The sequence below is a fragment of the Malaclemys terrapin genome, chromosome 21 (assembly GCF_027887155.1).
Source record: "Malaclemys terrapin pileata isolate rMalTer1 chromosome 21, rMalTer1.hap1, whole genome shotgun sequence".
In the NCBI taxonomy this organism is placed as follows: domain Eukaryota; kingdom Metazoa; phylum Chordata; order Testudines; family Emydidae; genus Malaclemys; species Malaclemys terrapin.
Window position 1 is genome coordinate 20,452,807 of NC_071525.1, and position 22,548 is coordinate 20,475,354.

The following is a 22,548-nucleotide window of genomic DNA, read 5'->3' on the forward strand; positions in this document are numbered from 1 at the left end:
ACTGGGACTGTTCTTGCTGGGGTGTGGGAATGCTGACAGGGGAGTGTGACTAGGATGGTCTGCATCGGAGGATGGGAGTCGGCCCGAGGGAACATACCTGAGCTTGTAACATGAGAACCCAGGAGGGGGTTGGAGGTCAGGTGACTCCGGGGCCTGGGAAACTGGACAAAGGCTGTGGGAGGGGTCGCTGAAAGCAGAGTGCTGGAAGCAGGCTGGAGAGATGGCTGGGAGGCAGAGATGGCTCTGACCCCCCAAAGGGGGGTGGGCTGGCATGCCCTGGGACCCCAAGCTGGACCTAACTGAGGGGGGCCCTGTTGTCTGTGCCTGCAAGACCTGTCTTGGACTGTATTCCTGTCATCCAAATAAACCTTCTGCTTTACTGGCTGGCTGAGAGTCATGGTGAATCGCAGGAAGCCGGGGGTGCAGGGCCCTGGGTCCCCCAATACTCCGTGACACCCAGCATAGAGGAGCCTTTCCGGAGGGTGGCCAAGGGTAAAAGGGCGGCTCTAAACCAGAGAGCCCAAAGCACAGACCTCCAGACTGGAGCGCTGGGAGAAGACCACAGCCCAGTTGGAGCCCCAGAGGTATGGGGGTGGGAAAAGGGCACAGGCCGCATAAACCTTCCCACATGCGAACTGCGAGTGCCATCAGAACTGCACCAGCCGTGAGGTTCTAGACCTCGCTCACAGTCCCCCTTAGTCCCAGTTTAATCTCTCCTCATGCGGACCCCAAGGACCCTCGTCGTTTTTATAAACAGGTTCTCTGCGGTTTTACCCTGGGATGTATCTGCAGGATCCCTTTCTATTGAACCATGTGCAAAAGGGCTAAAAGCAGGAACGGGATATCGGACAGGCTCGTCTCTTAAAGGGTTTATTCCTTGACAAGCCTTAAAACGTTCCCCTCTAGCTGCTAACCAGTGGGGGAAGAAGCAATCTTCTGGCGGGGGCGTCGGTGGACGGTTCGCCGGTGACTCCAGTCTCCGTGGCCCCACGGCTCAGCTTCCACTTCCACTCCCTGGGGTTACGTAGGCAGATGTCTAACAGCCGGGACGCCCCTTGCAGGCCCCGGGAGCCCCGAGATCACCCCACTCCGCATCGGCAGCCCGGCGAGAAAGGGCCGGGCCGGGCAGCTCTGGTGTTCCCGGCTGGGGAATCCAAACAGGGATGCGCAAGAGGCACCGCACCTGGGAACGGGCCCATGTGCCGATGCCCCTCAACCAACCAACAGCCGCCTGCTCTCCCAGCCCCGGGCTCTCCTCCCGCTCCCAGCTCTGCCACCCAGCGTGGGTGTCTACTCCCAACCCCCTCCCGCACTAACCACTGCACCCCACTCCCCTCCCAGCCCCGGGCTCTCCTCCGCCTCCCAGCTCTGCCACCCAGCGTGGGTGTCTACTCCCAACCCCCTCCCGCACTAACCACTGCACCCCACTCCCCTCCCAGAGCCGGGCTCTCCTCCGCCTCCCAGCTCTGCCACCCAGTGCGGGTGTCTACTCCCAACCCCCTCCCGCACTAACCACTGCACCCCACTCCCCTCCCAGTCCCGGGCTCTCCTCCCACTCCCAGCTCTGCCACCCAGCGTGGGTGTCTACTCCCAACCCCCTCCCGCACTAACCACTGCACCCCACTCCCCTCCCAGCCCCGGGCTCTCCTCCCCCTCCCAGCTCTGCCACCCAGCGTGGGTGTCTACTCCCAACCCCCTCCCGCACTAACCACTGCACCCCACTCCCCTCCCAGAGCCGGGGAGAACCCGGGACTCCTGGCTCCCAGCCCCCCTGCTCCAACCACCAGCCCCCACTCCCCTCCCAGAGCTCGGAGAGAACCCAGGAGTCCTGGCTCCCAGCCCCCCTGCTCTAACCACCAGCCCCCACTCCCCTCCCAGAGCCGGGGAGAACCCGGGACTCTTGGCTCCCAGCCCCCCTGCTCTAACCACTGCACCCCACTCCCCTCCCAGAGCCATGGAGAACCCAGAAGTCCTGGCTCTCAGCCCCCCTGCTCTAACCACCAGCCCCCACTCCCCTCCCAGAGCTCGGAGAGAACCCAGGAGTCCTGGCTCCCAGCCCCCCTGCTCTAACCACCAGCCCCCTCTCCCCTCCCAGAGCCAGGAAAGAACCCAGGAGTCCTGGCTCTCACCCCACCCCCGCTCTAACCACTAGGCACCCTGCTGCTTAAAACTCTCACCGCGCTGACCCTGCCTTGACAGCGAGAAGTTCAGGGCAGCCAAGGCAGGTTCACGGCTCATCCCAGCACGCAGGCATCCCGCATGTTTTGTTCAGGGGTGGCGATTCATGTCCCCAGAGAGCAGCAAAGAGACCCAGACACGTTATAAGGGAGGTTCGTGGGGACATTTATTTAACTGCAGAGTTTAAAGCCAACCAGCTACGAGGCAAGGCGAGAGGCACCCTCCCCCCACACCAGCTCCCACCCCTCGGCCTGGGGCTGGGGAGGTACCCGGGGCAGAAGGCTGCCTCAGCTCCAGGTGTGGGCAGCATTTCACTCCCCCCGGGGGTGACGTTCTGGTGGCCACTTCACCTGGGTCGTGCCCACAGCTCAGGCCAATGGGCCCATGCATCCCGGGATCCCTCTCCAACAGCACCTGTGCACCTTGAGGTAGCACGTCTCCCTCCCTATACGGCCTTGTGGGGGAGATTTTCCTTCCTGACCCCGCCAGTGGGGGTCCAGCCCCAGCCAGGAAGTTGGGAGCCTTTGCTGGACGTTAAAGCTGCTCTCTGGAGGAGTGTCCTGTGGCGGGGGGTTCCGCAGGTGAACGGGCGCTGGGGTACAGAGGCGAGTGGGCGGCCGGGGACCCCATCAGAACAGGCGCCGGAAGATGTTGGTGGCGACCCTGGCGACCTTGCCGACAATGCCAGGTAGCATGAGAGTGGCCACGTCGGTCAGCACCCCCAGCGCTGATTGGATCCACGACGGCTTCCGGATCTCCTCATTCTGCTGCTGCAGGTGCCGGATCTGGTTCTCCAGGCGTCCGGCCTCCTCCCGGAACCCCTCCTTCAGCAGGGCCTCCTGCTCCTGGGGGGCAGCGAGAGCGTGAGGGGGATCCCCACGGGACATCCCCCACCCCACAGGCAGGGAGAGGTCACGGCAACAGCGTGGGGCTGGCCTGGGGGAAATGGGGGCCCAGGGCAGGGGGGCCGCCCCCTCCTGGAGGGGTGAGTCCTGCTGTGTGTGTGCACGCGCCGTTCGCCACTCTGCGCCCCCCAGCAATCCCATCTCGGGGGGATCCGCCGCACGGGCCATCTAGCCTGGTATCCCGCCCCAACTGCCATTTGCCAGCGCCCCGGCTGCCCTACGCACGGGAATCCCACCCCTGGGCAGGCAGAGGCCGGTGGCAGGGGCGCCCTTGCCCAGGCTGTGCCCATCCGCAGGGCTGTCCCTAGGCAGGTGCAGGGCCCGAAAACCCCCCTGCCCCAAGCCCCACCCCACCTCTTCCTGCCCCCTCCCTGCCCCCATTCTGCCCTGCCCCCTCCTCTCCCAATTAATGCCGGGAACCGTCCAAATGGGGCAGAGCAGAGCTGCCACCAGCCCCTGCATCACCCAGGCCCCCATCCCCCTGAAGCGAGGGGGCCCCCCAAAGCACAGGGCCAGGGTTGACCGCAGCAGGTCTGCCCATCCATCCCCCGCAGCGCCAAGCACCCGCGGCCCCCCTGGTACCTTCAGTTTCTGATCCATCATCTTGCCCTGCTCCTCCAGCAGCTTCTTCCGCTCGTCCTCCAGCTTCGTCTCCAGCTGCCGCAGGTTCTCCTGGTAGCTGCGGTCCTGGTCCTCCAGCTTCTGCTGCAACTCAGCCTCCTTCTGCTTCAGGACCTGCTGCTCCCGCTCGGCCGCCTCGGCCCGGGCTCGCTCGGCTGGCACGGGGAGAGAGAGGTGGGTCAGCATGGGGAGGGCCATGGTGACTCTGCCCACCAGGGCTGCAGCCCAGGCGCCTTCTCCCCCGCCCCAGCGGCGTGATGTCCCCCCAGTGATACCTGCCATCTCCTTCTCCTTCTCCGTCAGGGCCTCGTCCGTCTGCAGGATGGACTGGGCCACAGCCTCCTTGGACTGGAGGAACTCCTGCAGCACCGCGTCGGCCTGGGGATGGAGAGTGGGAGCCACCGGGTCAGGGGGGTTTGTCGCACGGAGCCGGATCCGGGTCGGGATTCTGGATCGTGGCACCGGAGAGTAACGGGACTGGCTGGCTTGGAGGGGAGTGGGTGCTGGGACGCAGGGCCTTTCCCCTCTAGGGGGCGCCAGTTCCCATCCAGCCCCAGAGTCACCATTTGGTTTCCACTCGACACCCTCGGCGCCTGTTCCGGATGAGCTGGGGGCTGAACCCGGTTTTTAACAGGACAAACGGCCTCATCACCCAGGCACTAACCGGGCCCCCCCCCAGCAGCCCCAGCAGAGCAGCCAAGGGCTGGAGGGGCCATGGGAACCAGACACCCCAGGACGTTGGCAGTCAGGAGGGCTGTGAGGGTGGGGTCGGCTCACACCCTGATGCTGCCCCCGCTCTGGGGAGGATCCAGGAACTGCCCAGGTGCCTGGTTCTCAGCAGGGCTTCCTGGGCTGCACAATGAGGGGGCACAAAGACACACAGAGCCAGGCACCAGCCCTCTCCTACCTTTACCCCCTTCCCCGGCACCTGCCGGTATCTCTCCACCATGTGCTGCCGGTCGTCCAGGAAGCGCTGGTAGCCCCCGGGCACTGAGTAGACCCCCTCACCGATCCGGTCATCCAGCTCGTCCGACAGCTCCAGCAGGGCGGCCTTGCAGCGGTCAGAGGACGCCACCTCATTGCGCCAGCAGAGCTCCTGCTTCTGCTCCTCCAAGCGGCGCTGCCAAGTTGGGCACAGACAGGGGAGGCCTGACCCAGGGTGGGGGGGGGTGCAGATGGGGCAGGGGTACGAGCCATGACAGGGCCTGAATGGGGCAGGTGTGTGAGCCGTTCCACATGCGCCTGGGGCTGGAGATTGGGCCGGGTCCCCTTGGCCTGGCATCTCGGGTCCCCAGCTAAGCAAGGCCGAGTGTGACACTGCCCCCCATATTCTTCAGTGATATGATGGTGATACGAGTCTGGCATCGTTTTGGTGTATTTTATCCAAGTTCAGGCACGTGCCGTGTCATTGGAAAAGTCAGGATTTGCTGAATACCGTTATCCTAGGTGTGTGCATGGAGCATTTTTGTATGTGAAGTTACGAATACTGACCATGTGTCTGTATTTCAAATGTCGTTACACCTGGGGAACGCCCACTGGACACGATGTTTTCAGTCTAGATAGCGGGTGGGGAATGGCCTGTTCAGGGCAATGGGCCATTAGGAAAGAACAACAGGCCTTAGGAGAAGCTCATCTCCCACCTGGGGAGCCTCCCTGAGAACCCCACACACAGCCTGTGAGTGACGCTGCTGTGACGCGACAGGGACATGCGATGAGACCACATGACTCCAGCCTCCATCTTGGGGTGTCAGTATTTTCCCCACAACCCGGTCTGGGAACCAGGCTTTGGAACAAAGGGCTCCCGCCAGATGCTAAAGCTGTATGAAGTGGGGAGTGACGTCACCTGGGGTTCTTCGCTCCCCACCCAAAGAGACCCCTGGAAACCCCCGAGGAACAAAGACTGACCGGGGGGAAGTGCTGGCCCCAGGCTAAAGGGATTTCTAGTCTGTGTATGGAGCACCCGGGGGTTCCAAGCTGTCAGCGAGGGCAGCTTGTCCCTTAAGGGTCTGCAGCCGGCGTGGATCATCCATCAGGGTGAGAATCTCTTAGTTCATATCCTGTCTTTCTAGTATCTTAAACTTAGTTTGCATTTTTTGTTTATTTGCTGGGTAATCTCCTTTGCTCGCTATCTCTTATAATCATTTAAAATCGATCTTTTCTAGTTAATAAACTTGTTTTTGCTTTATCTAAACGAGGGCGTTGGAGTGAAGTGTGCGGGAATCGTAACTCAGGGGCAAAGGCTGTTGCATATTCCTCTCCACATTGAGGGAGGGTGCAAATTTTATGAGCTTGCACTGTGCAGTGCAAGATGGTGTAATTTCGGGTTTAGGCTCCAGAGGAGGGGTGTGCCTGAGGAGCTGGGAGTAGCCTGCCCACGCAGGGGCTGGTCAGAGAGCCTGCGTGTAACTGCAGCTGGCAGGGCCGGCTCTAGGCACCAGCCCCCAAGGAAGCAGGTGCCTGGGGCGGCAAATCTGGAGGGGCGGCACTGCGTCCGGTCTGGGGCAGCACTCCGACTTCGGCGGCAGCTTTTTCATTTTTTCTTCTTCGGCAGCAGTGCTGCAGCCGCTTTTTTGTTTGCTTCGCCGCTTGGGGCGGCAAGAAAGGTAGAGCCGGCCCTGGCAGCTGGGTGTGTCCCGACCTGTGTGATGCTGGTGGAAGTGCAGCTGGAGGACTTTGCAGCTTGTCACAGCAGTACGGTGTGAGAGGGAGCCCAGGCTGGTGGGTCAGGGGGCTCTGTGGTACCCCAGTTCCAGGTGGCTCCCCGGGGGGAACCCGTCACACTGGGGCTGGGAGATTCCCCATGGAAGGGGGTCAGGGTGCAAGGGAGCCCCATCCCCCCCATCCCACAGAGGGGCAGCTATCCCATAACCCCCGGGGCCGGCGTGAGGGGCCGTACCATGAGCTCCCCTTGGAAGCGGCGGTCGTCATCCTTGAAGGTGCGCGCCATGAACGCCCGCAGCGCCTCCCGCTCGCACTGGGCATGCAGCTCCAGCAGCTCCTGCACGCTCTCCGTGGGCAGCGCCACCCGCCGCCCCAGCTGCTCCTCGTAGACAGCCACGGCCTCCCCCACCGCCGCCGAGTTCTCGATCTGCGCCAGGGCCAGCACCGCGTTCTCCATGCAGGGCACCACCCCGCTGCGGATGGCGTCCACGTAGGTCACCGCCAGGTTCCCCAGCACTGCCGGAGGGGCAGGGTCAGCGCCAGGGGACCCAGCGCGGCCGGAGGGGCAGGGTCAGCGCCAGGGGACCCAGCGTGGCCGGAGGGGGCCAGGGTCAGCGCCAGGGGGCCCAGCGCGGCCGGAGGGGGCCAGGGTCAGCGCCAGGGGGCCCAGCGCGGCCGGAGGGGGCCAGGGTCAGCGCCAGGGGGCCCAGCGCGGCCGGAGGGGGGCAGGGTCAGCGCCAGGGGGCCCAGCGCGGCCGGAGGGGGGCAGGGTCAGCGCCAGTGGGGCCCAGCACAGCCCCTCCCACACTCTCCAGGACTCCACCTGCTCCCTGCCCCTCCTTGTAGGACAGACACCGAGCCTAGGATGTGCCCCCTTCCCCACCCCAGATGCACCCTAAAACCCCCTCTCCATGAGCAATTGCTGCCTCGTTTCCCCAGGCACGGGGCCCTGCTCTGCCTCTCTCTGCAGAGAAATGGCTCAGGGCCCTACCAAATTCACGGTCAATTTCACAGCCATAGGATTTGAAAATTGGTCAATTTCTCGTTTTCAGATGATAAAATCTGAAATTTCAGATTTGTCACTGGGGGTCCTGACCCAAAACGGGACTGTGCGGGGGTCAGAGCTGGACTCTGAAGGCAGCAGCCGCAGGAGGTTCCTGGAGGTGGACGTGGGTCTGATCCCCCCCAGCAGCTGTGCAGGAGATAGACAAGTCCTGCCCCCCTTGCCCTGCCGGAGCACGGGGGGTTCTTTGCTGGGGTGCTCCTAGGAACAAGGGGACATCAGATTTCACGGGGAAGGGCTTATTTCACAGTCCGTGACACATTTTTCATGGTTGTCCAATTGGTAGGGCCCCAGCAATGGCCCTTCGGGACACGGGCGTCCCTCCCCGGGGAGACGCACCCACCCTGCTATCTAGGCCTCTCCTCATCTCCCCTGGGATCCACTGACCAGATCTGCTGTCGGGCTTTATTCCACCCCTCGTGATTTTCCAGCAGCCCTTCTAACCGCGCACCCCAGAGCTGGGCGCAGGCTCCAGCGCTGACCCCACCAGTGCTGGCCACAAGGGACCCCCTCCCAGCTCAGTTCATCCCGCCCAGCACCCCATGAGCCACGTTGACCCCAGTGTCCCCCGGCCCAAGGGCTACCGACACTCACTGGCCCCGGTCACCACGTGGCCACCCGGGATGGTCTTGGGCTTCGACATCTCCCAGACGTGGCGGCAGAACTGGGCCACCTGCTCCCGGAACTCAGGCTCCAGCTCGTCCTCCCGCAGCTCCTCCAGCCGGGCCAGGTCCCTCCTGCCGGCCGGCTGGATGAAGACGAAGCATTTCCGGGCTGGGAAGAACTGGCGGATGCACTCGCGGGGCAGGTTGAAGAGCTGGGCTCGCTGGCTGCTGCCTGGGGAGGAGACGGGAGCTGGACAGCAGCCCTGTGCCAACATGCAGCTGCTTCTGGGGGGCAGCATGGCGACTGTTGGACAGATTCCCCTGGGGGGAAGAGACCCCGATATCCACAGGGGATTGAGGGGAGCCGGGGAACTGTCCAAGTTGCAATGTGGCCAGGACAGCAAACGCCCCAACTCCCAGGGACCGGTAACCCCCGCAAGGTGTCAACAGCTTGGGTTTCTGTCTTGAGCAAAAGTCACCCCCTCTGCAAGCACAGCGCCCCCTAGTGCCACCCTGGGGCCAGCACCACTCCCCTACCTGGCTTTAGTTTCAGGCCATTCTCCAGGTACTCGTCCTCGGTGATCTTCCGCCCGTCCAGCTCCAGCTGCAGCGTGAAATCCCGCACGGCCCACACGAAGGCCGGGAAGAACCGCACAAACTCGGCCGAATCCTCCCCCTCCTGTCGGCTGCCCCTGCCCGCCGCCTTCACCTTGATGCGCTCCGTCAGCTCTGTCACGTAGCTGGAGGCTGGCTAAGGAACCAGAAGTGTGGCGCCCCCTGAAAGAGGGGGTCCTGCTCCCTCAGAGCCTCCCCTCCCCGCCTGCGACAGGGGCTCAGAATGAACAAGGGGAAGGGAAGGATAGTCCATCACAACCCTCAGAAGCAGGGGTCGAACCCACCACCTCTAGGGTCCAGAGCAGCCCCCTACAGCACTGGAGCTGAAGGAGCAACTCTGCTAGCTGGTGGCAGTAGTGGGTTGTTATCCCATCATGCAGAGCAGCCACTAGAGGGGGCCGTGGTGCACACCCCGCGCTGAGGGTCACGATTTCACTGGGGGTGAAGCGTTTGGAGGGAACCGCGAGGCCCTTCCCTGGGGATATGGGGCCCCCCAAGCCCTCAGACCCAGCTCCCCGGCCCGCAGGCAAGGATACTGCAGCTGGTCCATGGCCTGCTGGTTGATGGTGCCCATGCTGTTATAGACCAGGGTGCTGCTGAGAAGCACGGCCAGCGCGAAGATCCACGTGTCGTTCTTCGCGTCGCCCTGGAACGACACCCACCGTCACCATCCCGAGCGCGTCCCAGCCGCAGAGCTCACAGCCCATCACAGAGCACGGTGGGATCACCAGCCCCATGGCACAGATGGGGAAACTGAGGCACAGGGGAGGGTTGGCCAGGGGATCAGCCCCCAGCTCTCCAGAGTCCCACCCCAGGCCACAGTGAATTCCCGTTCCTGGAGCTCGGAGCGTATGACATTATCTGATTATAAGAGAACATCTCATTGAAGTGTGGCCCACAGCCAGAAAGGGTTACGCATCCCGCAGGCCAGCTGACCCAGAGTAACCTGGAGAGGCAGGTGAGGACAGGTTGCAAATGATCATTAGGACCATTCAATGCTAGTGAGGATAGAACTTCGAAGTGCAAAGGTGGATTGTTAGAAATTGGACGTAATTACTCGCTCGATCCGTTTACTTCTATCTATTAGACGCTAACCCTGTAACCAGCCAGTTCCTGTCTATTCCCCGCGCCATCGCTGCACAGATCAAAAGGGAAGGCTGACTTTTAGGAGAAACTTGAAGTAGTGGCATTGTTTATGTGTCTCTTTAAAGTCTGTGGTAAACTGTCTATGAACTGCTGAATGGCCAAATGCCCTTGTGTTAATGACCAGGATACTGGGAAGACAAGGGGTTAGCTCAGAAGTCTATTGTTCACCCAGGACTGAATGGCTGCTGGAGGTGGAACTGATCCTGTTTATCGCAGGTCTGCTTAAGGTTCATGCAGGGGAAGCCTGAGTTATAAGGATTGAGATCCAGTCACTGGCTGGAGTCACCCTAAGCATGGACATGGGACTGTAACCTCTGGACTATTTCTAAAGGGACTTTTGGCAACGACAGGCTCACCTCTGCTATGTACCTGAACCTCAAGCATTGAATTCACGTCTGTCTGTAGATTGATCTTTTAACCAACACTCTCTCTCTTCTGTTTTTTAATACATTTTAGTTTCGGTCACAAGGATTGGCTCTAAGCGGGATTTTGGGGTAAGATCTAGGTTATACATTGACCTGGGCACGTGGCTGGTCCTTGGGGATTGGTAGAACCTTTTCTTTTATATGATGAAATAAGAGTTTCAGAAATCATCATGTTTTGACGTGGGTACCTGGATGGGGCCCTGAGGCTGGGCACTTTAAGGGAACTGCGTTGTTCAGACTTCTGAGCAACCAGGGAGGTAATACAGAAGCTGTTTTGGTAAATCTAAATATTGAAATATCCACTAGCTTTGGGGTTTCTCTGCCCCGTTCTGTTTGCAGTTCACCCTGATTGAGTGACCTCAGCTGGCTCCCACGGGCACCATTGTCACAGAGAGTCACTCTTTGGGGTTGGGGTATTTCCCCCCACACACCCCGTGAAATCCCCAGCTCCCGGAGGCACGGGAGGGGGCGGGAGCGCTCGTTGCTCCCCTTTTACTGAAGTAAGTTTCCAACCCATGTGGCTGCATTAAAGCTTTGGGAAGGCGACACCTCCCCGCCCCATGGGGTCCAGGTGCAGCAGCCCCCACTGCAGGGCGCGGGGTTTCCAGCTGCTCTCGTGCATTTTTCGGGTCCCAACTTTATTTTGCCTTTTGGTGGCTGGCGTTACCGGCCCTTCCAGCTTATCGGTTGTGTCTGAGCCCCACCTCCAGAGCGAATGTATTTATTGTCACACTTCCTCTGGCAGCTGGGGTGGGGAAACTGAGTCCCAGCTCACACCGGGGGTCTGTGGAGCAGGGATATGAACCCGGCTCTCCGGAATGCCAGCCCTGCCCCCATCGCTACAGCGAGTCGGGAAATTGTCACTGGAGAACACTGAATCATTGATACCAAAATCACAAGCAAAACAGGGTCGCTTCAGGCAAATTTCCCAACTTGAAAAATTATTGGGAAAAAAGTTTCAGAATTGTAGAAATGGCCCAACTGACCGTTTGTCTAACCGGAAACTTTCCATTTCTCAAGGTAAAAATCATATCTCATTGCCAATGTTTTGGTAAATTTGGACCAAATTAAGAAAGAAAAAAAAAAGTAGACAACCAAAATGAAATGTCTGAAAATTATCCAAGTTTTTTGCGTGACCTGGACCCAGACACGTTTATGATTTTCAAGCCATGACACTTTCCCCCCCCCCCCCCCCCCCCCATTTTGACTTTTCATCATGATTCAGGACAGGGAACATTTTCAATATTTCAACAGTTCTCCCTGGGCAGGACAAGCGTTTCCAGCCGCGCCCCTGGGCGCCCCTTCCAGGCCCACCACGGCATCCCCAGCCATCCCGGCATTGGCACTGCCCCCCTCAGAGGGCATCAGCCCCACATCAGACAGCCCCTCCTTCCCCTACATGGGGCTCGCTGAGTCTGTCCCTTAGCAGCGGGAGCTCCTTAAATACCCCATCCTCTTTCCCAGCATGCCTTGCCATAAATTACAATGCCCAGCATCCCCTGGGAACTACAAGTCCCAGAAGCCCCTGGGAACTGCAAGGGGCGTTCCATCCCAAGGGCCGTTCCATCCTGCTCTGCAAATTGGCTGATTCTCATACGCTGGCCCCCGCACTCACCTTCTCCACGTCGCCCAGCCCCTCGGTGTCCAGCAGCACCAGGGTGTGGCCGGCCCGGCGGGGGTGGGGCAGGCACCACATCCAGATGCCCTTGGTGTGCGACTGGATGGTGGAGCCCAGCGAGAACCCTGGGGAGAGAGGGGCGGAGCTGGGACTGTCACAGAGCGAGGGAACCCAGGAGTCCTGGCTCCCACCCACCCCTGCTCTGACCCACTAGACCCCACTCCCCTCCCAGCGCCAGGGAGAGAACCCAGGAGTCCTGGCGCCCGGGGGCAGGGCTCACGTCTCTCACCTGATCTCTTGCTGGCCAGTTTGTTCATGAGGTAGGACTTGCCAGTGCGGTACAGCCCGGCGATGGCCACCACCACCACTGGCTGGGAGATCTCCGCCAGCACCTGCAGCGCCTCCTGCTGCACCCGCAGCTCCCCCTCCGGGCTGTTCTCGATCAGGCAGATGGGGGCCGGCATGGGGATCTCCATCGCGCTGGGGGGGCGGCCTGCGGGACACAGAGCAGGGAGGTAGGGTGAGACCTGGGGGGTGTCCCGGAGTCCCCGGGCGATGCTCTGGAACTGCTCCCCACAAAGCCAGGCAGGACTTTGGGGAGCCTCCTCTCCCTCGGAGCAGACCGTCTTCAGGGCAAGCAGCTCACACGGCTTCACCTCCTGGGTCTGACCCTGGAGCATTCAGCATCTGCCCCTCCGTGCGCTTCCCACAGCGAGTCCGCCCAGGCGGGGTCCTGGGGCAGCCAGAGGGTCCTGCACCCCCACTTCGCAGTCAGACGTGACTCTCAGCCAGCCAGTAACTCAGAGGTTTATTAGATGACAGGAACACGGTCTGAAACAGAGCTTGTAGGTACAGAGAACTGGACCCCTCAGCCGGGTCCATTCTGGGGCCCAGCGAGCCAGACACCCACGTCTGCCCTCGCTTCCCGTTCCCAGCCAGCTCCAAACTGAAACCCCCTCCAGCCCCTCCTCTCTGGCCTTTGTCTCTTTCCCGGGCCAGGAGGTCACCTGACCTCTCTGTTCACCTTTAGCTATTCCCTTGCAGGGGGCGGGGGGGGGGGGGGGGGGGGGAAGGGCCCTGGCCATTTGTTGCCAGGGAGACAGAGTGTCAGTGATTGATGCACACTGGCCTTTATCCCATCACCTAGAGACTTAAGAAATGCATAGGGGAAACTGAGGCACCCACACAGTATTCAGAGGAAACATTAAGAACAGTCCCACTTCGTCACAGGGGGGCAATGAAACAAGGGCCAGGCCCCCCAAACTGTGGGAGACCCTTGCACCCGCCCCCCGTGCAGCGTACGGACCCCAGCATCGCCCGCGGCACCTCACCCCGGGGCAGACAAGCCCTGGCGCTCCTGGGCATCGCTGCAGACCCCCAGCTGGGGTTCTGGGGTAGAGTTATGGGTTAGGGCTAAGGGGTGAGAGTAGAGTTACAGGGACAGCAGGTAGAGTTGTGGGGTTAGGGCTATGGGGCAGGGGTTTAGCTATGGGGTTAGAGGCACAGTGAAGGAGGCCGGGTTAGCATTCAGAGGTTGGGGGGAGGTGTTAGGGCAGCCGGGTCAGACCCTGCTCTCCCCCACTTCCCCCCGGTGCCGACCCGGGGTGACCCCACCGGCTCCCCCAGCCCACAGCGGTGTGGTTTGATTTCTGTATCTGGGGAGGTGGCTCCAGCCAGATCAATGGGGCCTGCCCACAGTGGGACTATTTCAGATGGAGAGGGGGCACAAATTTAACCGTGAGTCCGGGGGTTTCTTAGGCAACATCGCTGGCGGAGCCAGTGTCTAATGACCGAACCCTTAGCCCCGCCCGGCTCCAATTTATTTATTTATTTATTTATTTTTATTTATTTAATCCGAACCTGTTCTGACAGCCGGGGGCGCGTCACTCGGGGACACGGTTGGGTTACAATCGTCACGTCTGTTTGTACTCAGAGACGCCCCCGGACATCAGAGGGGCCCATTGTGATCAGTTAATCTGACCCCCGGCACCTCGCAGGCCCCAGAACCTCCCCCCACCCCGGTACCAGACCCCAACCTCCGGCTGAGTCACTGACGGCTCCAAATCGCGGGTTCCAGACGAGTGACAGAGACTCCACCACGGACACGAGTTCAAACCTGCCAGTGACCCGGGCCCCCTGCTGCGGAGGAAGGGGGGGTGGCTCTGGGCCCTCAGGAGGGGTGGGGCCTTGGGCAGAAGGGGTAGGGCTGAGGCAGACTCCCCCAGCCAGCCCTTCATGGCCGGAGCCCTGGGGCTCCGGCAGTGATTTGAAGGGCAGCAGCAGGCGGGAGCCCCAGGCCCTTTGAAATCGCTGGGCCCGGGGGCAGCTGCCCCTCTTGCTCTCCCCCCGCTGGGTCCCCCGTCCTGGCCCGCATCGGCCCACTGTCACCTCCGCTTGTTAGTCCCTAATTGCAGGACCTGGCGCGTCACACGGTTAAATCTCACCCCGTTCCTATTCCTCCAGTTTACAGGGTCGCCCAGATCATCGTGTGGGCTATTCCGGTCCTCCCCCGCCCTGCCAATCCCTCCCCACTCGGTGTCGTCCGCAAACTCCCCCTTTGGGCCAAGGGCAGCAATGAAAAGGTGAAATACGGTCGGTCCCAAGAGGGATCCGTGAGGGGCTCCGCTAGTGACTCCCCGCCTGGCAGTTCCCCTTTCGGGGTGACCCGGCGTCGTCTCCCCTTCACCACTTCCCGGTCTCACATCGACCCCCATCGTCTCTCCCCTGGAACAGTGTCAAACGCCCTCCTGGCCCCAGGGAGATCCGACCCACCGCGTTTCCTGTGGCTGACACCTGCTCTGGCCTCCAGGAGACTCCCAGGTGTATTGGAGCAGGAGCGCTCGTGGGTGAATGCCCGTGTGCCCACGAGAGCTCCTGCTCCAATCCGTGGGTTAGTCTGGAAGGTGCCACAGGACCCTCTGTCGCTTTTTACAGCCCCAGACTAACGCTACCCCTGGGGTACCCGCCTCCAGGACAGACACTGGGACTGTGCGCTCCGCGCTCCCCGTGCAGCCCACGCGTGAACCGGCCACGCTCCGCGGGTCCCTTTCCCCGCCGGGCCGGGCCCTGGCTCAGCCCAGCGCCTGACAACCCCCGGAGCGTCCAGACGCGGCTCCGAGGCCCGGCACAGGATGTCTCCTGCCCCCCCTGCGCGGCGCGCTCCGGCTGCCCGAGGCTTGGGGGGGGGCAAACCCCGTCCCCCCCCCCAATCCACCCGGAGCCGCCCTGGGCTGGGACCAGCCCCCCCGTTAGCAGCTCCCGTGCCCGGGCGGTGCCCCAGGCGCCCTGGCCCCGCCCGCCCCCTGCCCTGACCCCCTGGATCCGAGCCCCCCGGGGCCGGGGAGCAGCCGGGACCCACCTGCCCGGGGCGCGGGGTCCGCTCGGTCTCCCTCCAACGCCCCTTTTGCCGGGCGGCTCCGAGCCGAGCCAGGAAACGGGGCGAGTCAGATGGAAACCGAAAGCGGCGGGTGGAGCCGGTTTAACCGCTTCGGATCCAGGGACCCGGGACCCAGCCCGACCCCCTGGGGGCGCCGCCCCTCGCCCACCCCGGCCCCGGCCCCACAGCACCGGCTACAGACTCCAGATGCCCCCTCACCCCACACTGCGGGGGGGGGGGGGCGAACCCCCCCCCGGGCTCTGCCAATCTGACCTGGGGGAAACCCCCCGCCCACCCAGCCCCCACTCCCCTCCCAGAGCTGGGGAAAGAACCCAGGAGTCCTGGCTCCCAGCCCCCCCTGCTCTAACCCACCAGCCCCCCTCCACAACCCTCACAGTCAGGGCTGGCCCCAGTGCAGTCCTCAGGGACACTGGGCTGCAGGGAGTGGGGCAGAGGGTCGGTAGGGGGCGCCAGGCGGCAGGGAGGGAGGTGGGAGTCAGTAGGGGGCACCAGGTGGCAGAGAGTGGGGTGGGGGGCCTGTAGGGGGCACTGTGCTGCAGAGAGTGGGTTGGGGAGGGAAACTGAGGCAAGGGGGGGTGAGGCAGTGCCTGTATCTGAGCTTGGACACAGCATCCACGCCCAGCACACACTGCCCTCTAAGCAGGGGGGCAGCGGGAGGCTTTGCAGCAAAGCCTTCTGCTAGATGCACTCGGGACCGCTCTGCTGTGTGTCATGGCCCCTGTACTGCCAGCATCTGCCTCTGCGCCTGGAAACCCGGCATGGCAAACCTGGGGTTAAACACCCCTATGATGGAGACGCAGGCCCCAAGGGCTCCGGTCGTCCCCACCAGCTGGGCAGCTGCAGGGTCAGCCGGGGTCATTAGCTCGGAGAGACTCAACCCTCCCTGCCTCCCCCACCACCGGGTTTCCCGGAATCAGCCCTGTGCTGAGAAAGGCTCTGGCTGCTTTCGGTTTCCATCTGACTCTGACACGTTCAGGGGATTTAGAGCTGCCACACCCGGATCATCGGCCTGGTCTGTGAGTTGGCATCATGGACACTTCTCTGAAAACATCCGCTCCATGCGCAGCAACCCCCCGAACAGCGAACAGGCCGGAGGGTGGGAAGCGATAACTGGACAGACACACTCATCACGCTGCTGGCCAGGGGCCGCCCGGCCCACCCCGTGAGCACTGCGGGCAGTTCTGGGCGCCTGGCTCCAAAAAGATCCGTTAGAACTGGAAAAGGGGCCGAGACGGGCACAAAAATATTTGGGGTTGTGAGCCGGCTTCCCTCTGAGGAGAGATTGAAAAGACAGGGGCTGGTCAGTTTGGACGCCCGGGAGGATGTGACCGAGGTCTGTACAGTCATGACTGGCGCAGAGAAATGTGCCTTCACATGTCATGCGAACCAGGGGCCACCCGATGAAATTAATGGGCAGCAACAACAGGAAGCATTCCTTCAGCCAATGCACTGTTAACCTGCGGAACTCAGTGCCAGGGGATGTTGTGGAGGCCAGAAGTAGAACAGGGTTCAGAAAGAACTAGATGAGTTGCTGGGGGAATCGGTCTCTCAGTGGCTATTAGCCAGGATGGTCACAGACGCTCTTGCACTGGGTGTCCCTAGGAATGGGTGACAGGGGATGATGGGTGATGACCTGTTCTATTTGCTCCCTCTAAAGCAGCTGGCACCAGCCCCGCTCAGACGACAGGATCTGGGGCTAGATGGGCCATGGGGCTGACCCAGTCTGGCTGTTCTGATGTTCTGGCAGCTGGTGGCGCTGGGCCCAGTGAGGCAGTGCGGGGTGCCATGCCGCGGGGCGGGGGGCTTGGCTGGGAATGTCCCGCTGCAGGGTGTGGGACAGGGGACTCAGTAGGGGGCGCTGTGCCGCAGGGAGTGGGGTGGGGAGCTCGGAGGGGGGCGCTGGGGTGAGGGGCGGAGGGCTCAGTAGGGGGCGCTGTGCCACAGGGAGCGGGGCAGGGAGCTCGGAGGGGGGCTCCATGCCGCAGGGGCAGGGGGCTCGGCAGGGGGCTCCGTGCCGCAGGGAGCAGTAGGTCCAGTCAGATTTAAACGTCCCATTGCCGGGATTTTCCCGGCCCTGCCGGGCGGGTTTGGAACCACTGGGGAGCTGCCGCAAAGGCACCATGGAGCGGAGTTACCCCAGCATAGGATCTGGGCCTGGGGCCGGACAACCCCCTGGCACGGCCTATGCCAGCAGCGGGCCAGGCGGGTGCCTGCCGCAATCCCCGTGGTTTGGGCACCGAGCAGCCTGGGCGGATTTCCCAGGGTGCTGGCTGGGGGGAACCTGGGGGGCTTCCCAGACCGGCCCTGTGTGTCCAGGGAGGTTTTCACACTGAGCGACACGGGCTGGGATGCTGGGACACCCCCTCGCCCGCTCCACACCCTGAGAGCAGTTTGCTTTTTCCTGGCCTGCTCCCCGCTCTACTGTGGCCCCATCCTGCAGCCAGAGCGGGCACCTAATCCCCTGTGGGGGACATGGAGCCGGACTCCAGGGTTCTCTCCCGGCTCTGGGAGGGGAGGAGGGTCTGGTGGGTTAGAGTTGGGGGGGCTGGGAGTTAGTGGACCCTAAAGGTATTAAAGTCACTTCAGTCGGGTTTGTCTGGCTCCGTCGGGTTTGCCCAGGATACCGTCAGAGGGAAGGACACCCAGGTGCGGGCGCTGCCCAGAGAGGCTAGACCGGGGCATATCGAACCCTGCAAAGGACGAGCTGCTGCTGGAAATCCCCGGCCGGGCTCGGGAGGGAGGGTCAGACTCTGCAGGGCCAGCCTGGAGCAATGCCGGGCTCGGCTGCGCTCGGAGGAGCCCCAACCTCTGCACCTCAGTCTGTGCACGTCCGGCCGCACGGGGACCTGCCACGGCCCGGCTCCCAGCTCCGTGGGGTTCACTGCAGCAGGAGGGTGCCACAGCGAGTCCTTGTGGGGCCTCCTCCGAAGGCTGCCAGGGTCCCAGACACCACAGCCGACACCGCGGCCCCCCAGCAGCGTTTTCATCTGGAGCCGGGCAGCGCTTCCCCTCAGCTCAGACCCCCCCCAAGCCCTGCCAGCTCTGGGCAGGGCGAGGGGCAGACTGCGCGCAGGGCGACCCAGCCACGGAGCCAAGCGAGGCAAACCCGCCGCCACGCTTCAACGTCACTCGCTTCACCTTCTCCCCCGCCTGTGGGGCAGCTTTAATCAGAGACGGTGGCTCCAGGATCAGCTAAAGCCAGAGTAGAGCGTGATTCTCCTGCTGCACAGAAATGTCCAATCGCCCCCAGAATCCCATGAAGTGTTACCTGTGAGCCCCTATATCGTGTCCAGCGGCCCCCCAAGTTCTGATTGCTCGGGGCAGCACTTGCGGCTACGCTCTGTGACAAAGTTCCTCCTCTGCCTTGGTGGGTCCTGCGCTTATCGGCGGATTTGCTCTCCTCACAGATTCACCCTGTGGGTTGGGGAACAGCCCAGAGACCTTCCCCTCTGGAAGAACCCACAGTCCAGGTCAATTGGGAAGTTTGGGGGGAACTCGGGCCCACCCCCTACTCCGGGTTCCAGCCCAGGGCCCTGTGGACTGCAGCTGTCTATAGCGCCTCCTGTAACAGCTGCATGACAGCCACAACTCCCTGGGCTACTTCCCCATGGCCTCCTCCAAACACCTTCCTTATTCTCACCACAGGACCTTCCTCCTGGAGTCTGATAATGCTTGTGCTCCTCAGTCCTCCAGCAGCACACCCTCTCAGCTCCTTGCGCCTCTTGCTCCCAGCTCCTCACACTCACACCACAAACTGAAGTGAGCTCCTTTTAAAACCCAGGTGCCCTGATTAGCCTGCCTTAATTGATTCTAGCAGCTTCTTAATTGGCTCCAGGTGTCCTAATTAGCCTGCCTGCCCTCACTGGTTCTAGCAGGTTCCTGATTACTCTAGTGCAGCCCCTGCTCTGGTCACTCAGGGAACAGAAAACTACTCATCCAGTGACCAGTATATTTGCCCTCTACCAGACTCCTGTACCCCACTGGTCTGGGCCTGTCACAGCTCATTACACACCCCTGATTATCCTGTGTTTTTAGGGCTTCTTGGACTAAATCTCGGGTTGGGGCTCCATCCCAGTGCTCCCGATCACCTCCCTGTCGCGTTACCGCCCGCCAAGCCAGTCAGCGGATCTGGGACTCCCAGGAATTCTGTCCCCCTGTCACGGACTCACCCCCTCTGCATGCAAACCATTGAAACTCCACAGAAAACAAGAAAACCCCCCACTTCGTCACACCCCCACCTGCATGTCGTTGGGAACCATTGGGATTCTTTTGAGAAGGCCGGGGGTCTGAACATGAACAATGCCCCCCTTGCTTATAACTCCCTCATCCGCGGCAGCGACCTTGGAAGCCCCCAGTCCCATCCTGCCGCGCCCATTTGCTGGAGCTCTTTCCTCTCTTGGGCGTGCGGGGCCAGAGCGAGCGGGGAGCTGTGTGACCAGATCTCGGCGCTCCGTCGTACTAGCGGGGTGCTCAGGTGCCCACACGCTGAGCTCGCAGCACGGTCCCTAAGGCATACTTGCGGGTGCTCCGTGGGTGTTTCCGGGGAGGTGATGCCTGCCGTGACCCGCATGTCACGGAGTATTGGGGGACTCAGGGCCCTGCACCCCCGGCTTCCTGCGATTCACCATGACTCTCAGCCAGCCAGTAAAGCAGAAGGTTTATTTGGATGACAGGAATACAGTCCAAGAAAGGTCTTGCAGGCACAGACAACAGGGCCCCCCTCAGTTAGGTCCAGCTGGGGTCCCAGGGCATGCCAGCCCACCCCCCTTTGGGGGGTCAGAGCCATCTCTGCCTCCCAGCCATCTCTCCAGCCTGCTTCCAGCACTCTGCTTTCCGCGACCCCTCCCACAGCCTTTGTTCAGTTTCCCGGGCCCCGGAGTCACCTGACCTCCAACCCCCTCCTGGGTTCTCATGTTACAAGCTCAGGTATGTTCCCTTGGGCCGACTCCCATCCTCCGATGCAGACCATCCTAGTCACACTCCCCTGTCAGCATTCCCACACCCCAGCAAGAACAGTCCCAGTTCGTCACACCGCATTCATCCCCAGCGGGAGGGGTCCCCTTCAGGGCCTTCACTAGGTTCCTGCAGCATGCTGGCCGCCTGCAGCATTGGATGGTGGTGACCCATTTGTTCCCCTAGGCTCGCAAACAGGGGGAAGAAAGTCTCGTTTTCCGTTTTCTCTTCTCACCCGCTCAGTGACTCGCTGTCGTTCTGGGCCCGCACGGGCTGACATGAGGAGTGAAGCCCAGGGCCTGTTACATGTTCTCTGCTTGCCCATTGTAGCGCACGCAGAGTCGGTTTGGGGAAATGTTCACGGCTAAGGGGTCCTAGCATTTGTGCCAGCGCTGGGAGATCCGCTGCTGCTACGGGGACGGTTGGACTGGCTGTGCTAGTCCCTGCAGCTGTGTCCGTTTCTGTTACGGTAATTCTGGTAACGGCTGCAACCGGCCCCGGGGCTCAGAATCGCTGCCCCGTCTCTCTCTTTCCCAGCCCTCGCTACATTCCCACGGGGCGTCCCCCACCCAGGGGCATCAAAGTCCCATTCTCCTGCCGGCACCGCTGCTACGGCGGTTTGAATCCAAGCCTCTGTGTAAGGGGTTTGATAAGCAAGTCACTTCGGCTGTGATCAGCGGGGAGATCCCTGCCTTGTCCTTGTTTATCATGCCCTGCAACTCGATTTTCTTTTTCTGTTTTTCCATTTTCCCCAACTTGTTCCTCCAACCGTTTTTCTTTGTTTGCACCCCTGTCCCTATCACTTTCCAGCTTTCTGCCTCTTTCTCCATATGAGTGAGTTTTTCAAGCAGGGAGGCAGTCTCCCCTCGGCAGGATGTCAAGCGGGAGTAGAAGTCCCTGCATGTGTCCCACTAAAGCCAGACTGCTGCTGAATCCCTCTGATCGGAGTAGGCAGGTACAGGATTATATACCGTGCAAGCCTAGGCGCTAAATCTGAAATGGTGCATACATCTCCCAGTCCCCTTCAGCCCACAGGCTGCGTCCAAAGCTTTGTAAGACTTGTTTAAAGGGCGTGGGTTCCTGTACAAAAGGCAACGTTTCCGGTTTGTCTCTAAGGATATCTTTAGACTGTGTTTTCTTAAACATTTTTCCCATCAGTTGTGAGCAACAACCAACCACAACACAAAACCGAATTGACAAATATCAATCGCTATTTCCTAGAAGAGCAATTTCACTATTGGAATAATATCCAGACCTAAACTCCCGTTTCCTTCAGAGGTTATGTGCTTAATCAATTGAACGTTTCCAATCGTTTTCCTATAGTGCCAGCTCACTAAAGCTGGCCGTGTGCACCCCAGTTTTTAAAATAATGGTGGAGACGATGCTGCTCCCCAACGCATTCTCCACCAGAAGTATTGCGCTGATAAAAATTCACAGGCTCTTTTCAGGGAACAAGGCAATAGGCCACGTTCATTGGGAGAACACAATGTAATTTATAACCAGTAGCTAATATCTAATACCTACACACACACATCCAATGTTCTGCAGCTGCTGTATGGTTACGAGTCCTGGACATAGCTTGAGTTCGTAGCTGGGGTTTGCAGCCCATGGCAGTAACTGGCCAGGAACGCCGGGCACGAGGAAGAGCCGGTCTCTGTCGGACGCACCGATGCCCTTCGATGTTGTCAGCAGAACGTTACCCAAAGTCTCCCATCTCCCCCATCCTTTTTATAGGCTTTAGTTTGAACCAGAGTCTCTGGGTCTGGTTGTGTCACACTGCCTCTGGGTTCGGTGATTGATTCCCCCGTCCATTGCAGATGTGACTTTCAGCCTCGCCCCGGGCTTTGATCTTGTTTCAATTGCACCTGTGTTCTTTTCTTTTGGGGTGGGCTCTTCTCACTTTGTCAGGGCTGTTGTCTGCATCCTCAGCTGCTGGCGTTTGCCCTTCACTTTGTCAGGACGGGCTGGGGCGGGAGGCGGATTCCATCATCCACGCATCTCTCACTCACACAGCTGAACTTGGGGCTTGTCTATAGTGGCAAGTTTTGTCGCCAAAAACTGCCTTTTGGCGACAAAACAGCGATAGCGTCTACACTGCAATGGGACTTTTGTCAAAAAAAAAACCGCCCAGTTTTGGCGACAAAAAACTTCCACCCCTGCGAGAGACTTTGTCTTTTCCCCTCCCTTTATTGTCGACAAACAGCCAGTGTAGACACCAAGCCTTTTTTCCCTGATTTTATTGGCCTCCGGAAAGTGTCCCACACAGGGCCGGCTCCAGGCACCAGCTTAGCAAGCAGGTGCTTGGGGCGGTCACTCCGGAGAGGGGCGGCACGTGCAGCTATTCGGCGGCAATTCGGCGGA

At 61.0% G+C, this 22,548-nt stretch overlaps 1 protein-coding gene across 2 annotated transcripts; it reads right to left on the bottom strand.

The window, feature by feature from the left end:
• Positions 1 to 2,323: 2,323 nt before the first annotated feature.
• On the bottom strand, positions 2,324 to 15,302 carry LOC128827108 (guanylate-binding protein 1-like). Of its 2 annotated transcripts, XM_054010843.1 has the most exons (11): positions 15,196 to 15,302; positions 12,127 to 12,330; positions 11,835 to 11,962; positions 9,185 to 9,294; positions 8,571 to 8,773; positions 8,023 to 8,265; positions 6,601 to 6,881; positions 4,612 to 4,824; positions 3,980 to 4,082; positions 3,666 to 3,859; positions 2,324 to 3,023 (listed from the first exon to the last, which is right to left on the bottom strand). In XM_054010843.1, the coding sequence occupies exons 2-11, from the start codon at positions 12,311 to 12,313 to the stop codon at positions 2,808 to 2,810; spliced, it is 1,878 nt and encodes a 625-aa protein (XP_053866818.1). In that variant the 5' UTR covers positions 12,314 to 12,330; positions 15,196 to 15,302; the 3' UTR covers positions 2,324 to 2,807. The 2 variants fall into 2 exon arrangements, with proteins under 2 accessions (XP_053866818.1, XP_053866817.1); XM_054010842.1 differs by lacking the exons at positions 11,835 to 11,962; positions 15,196 to 15,302 and having other exon boundaries at positions 12,127 to 12,218.
• Between the last annotated feature and the right edge of the window lie 7,246 nt (positions 15,303 to 22,548).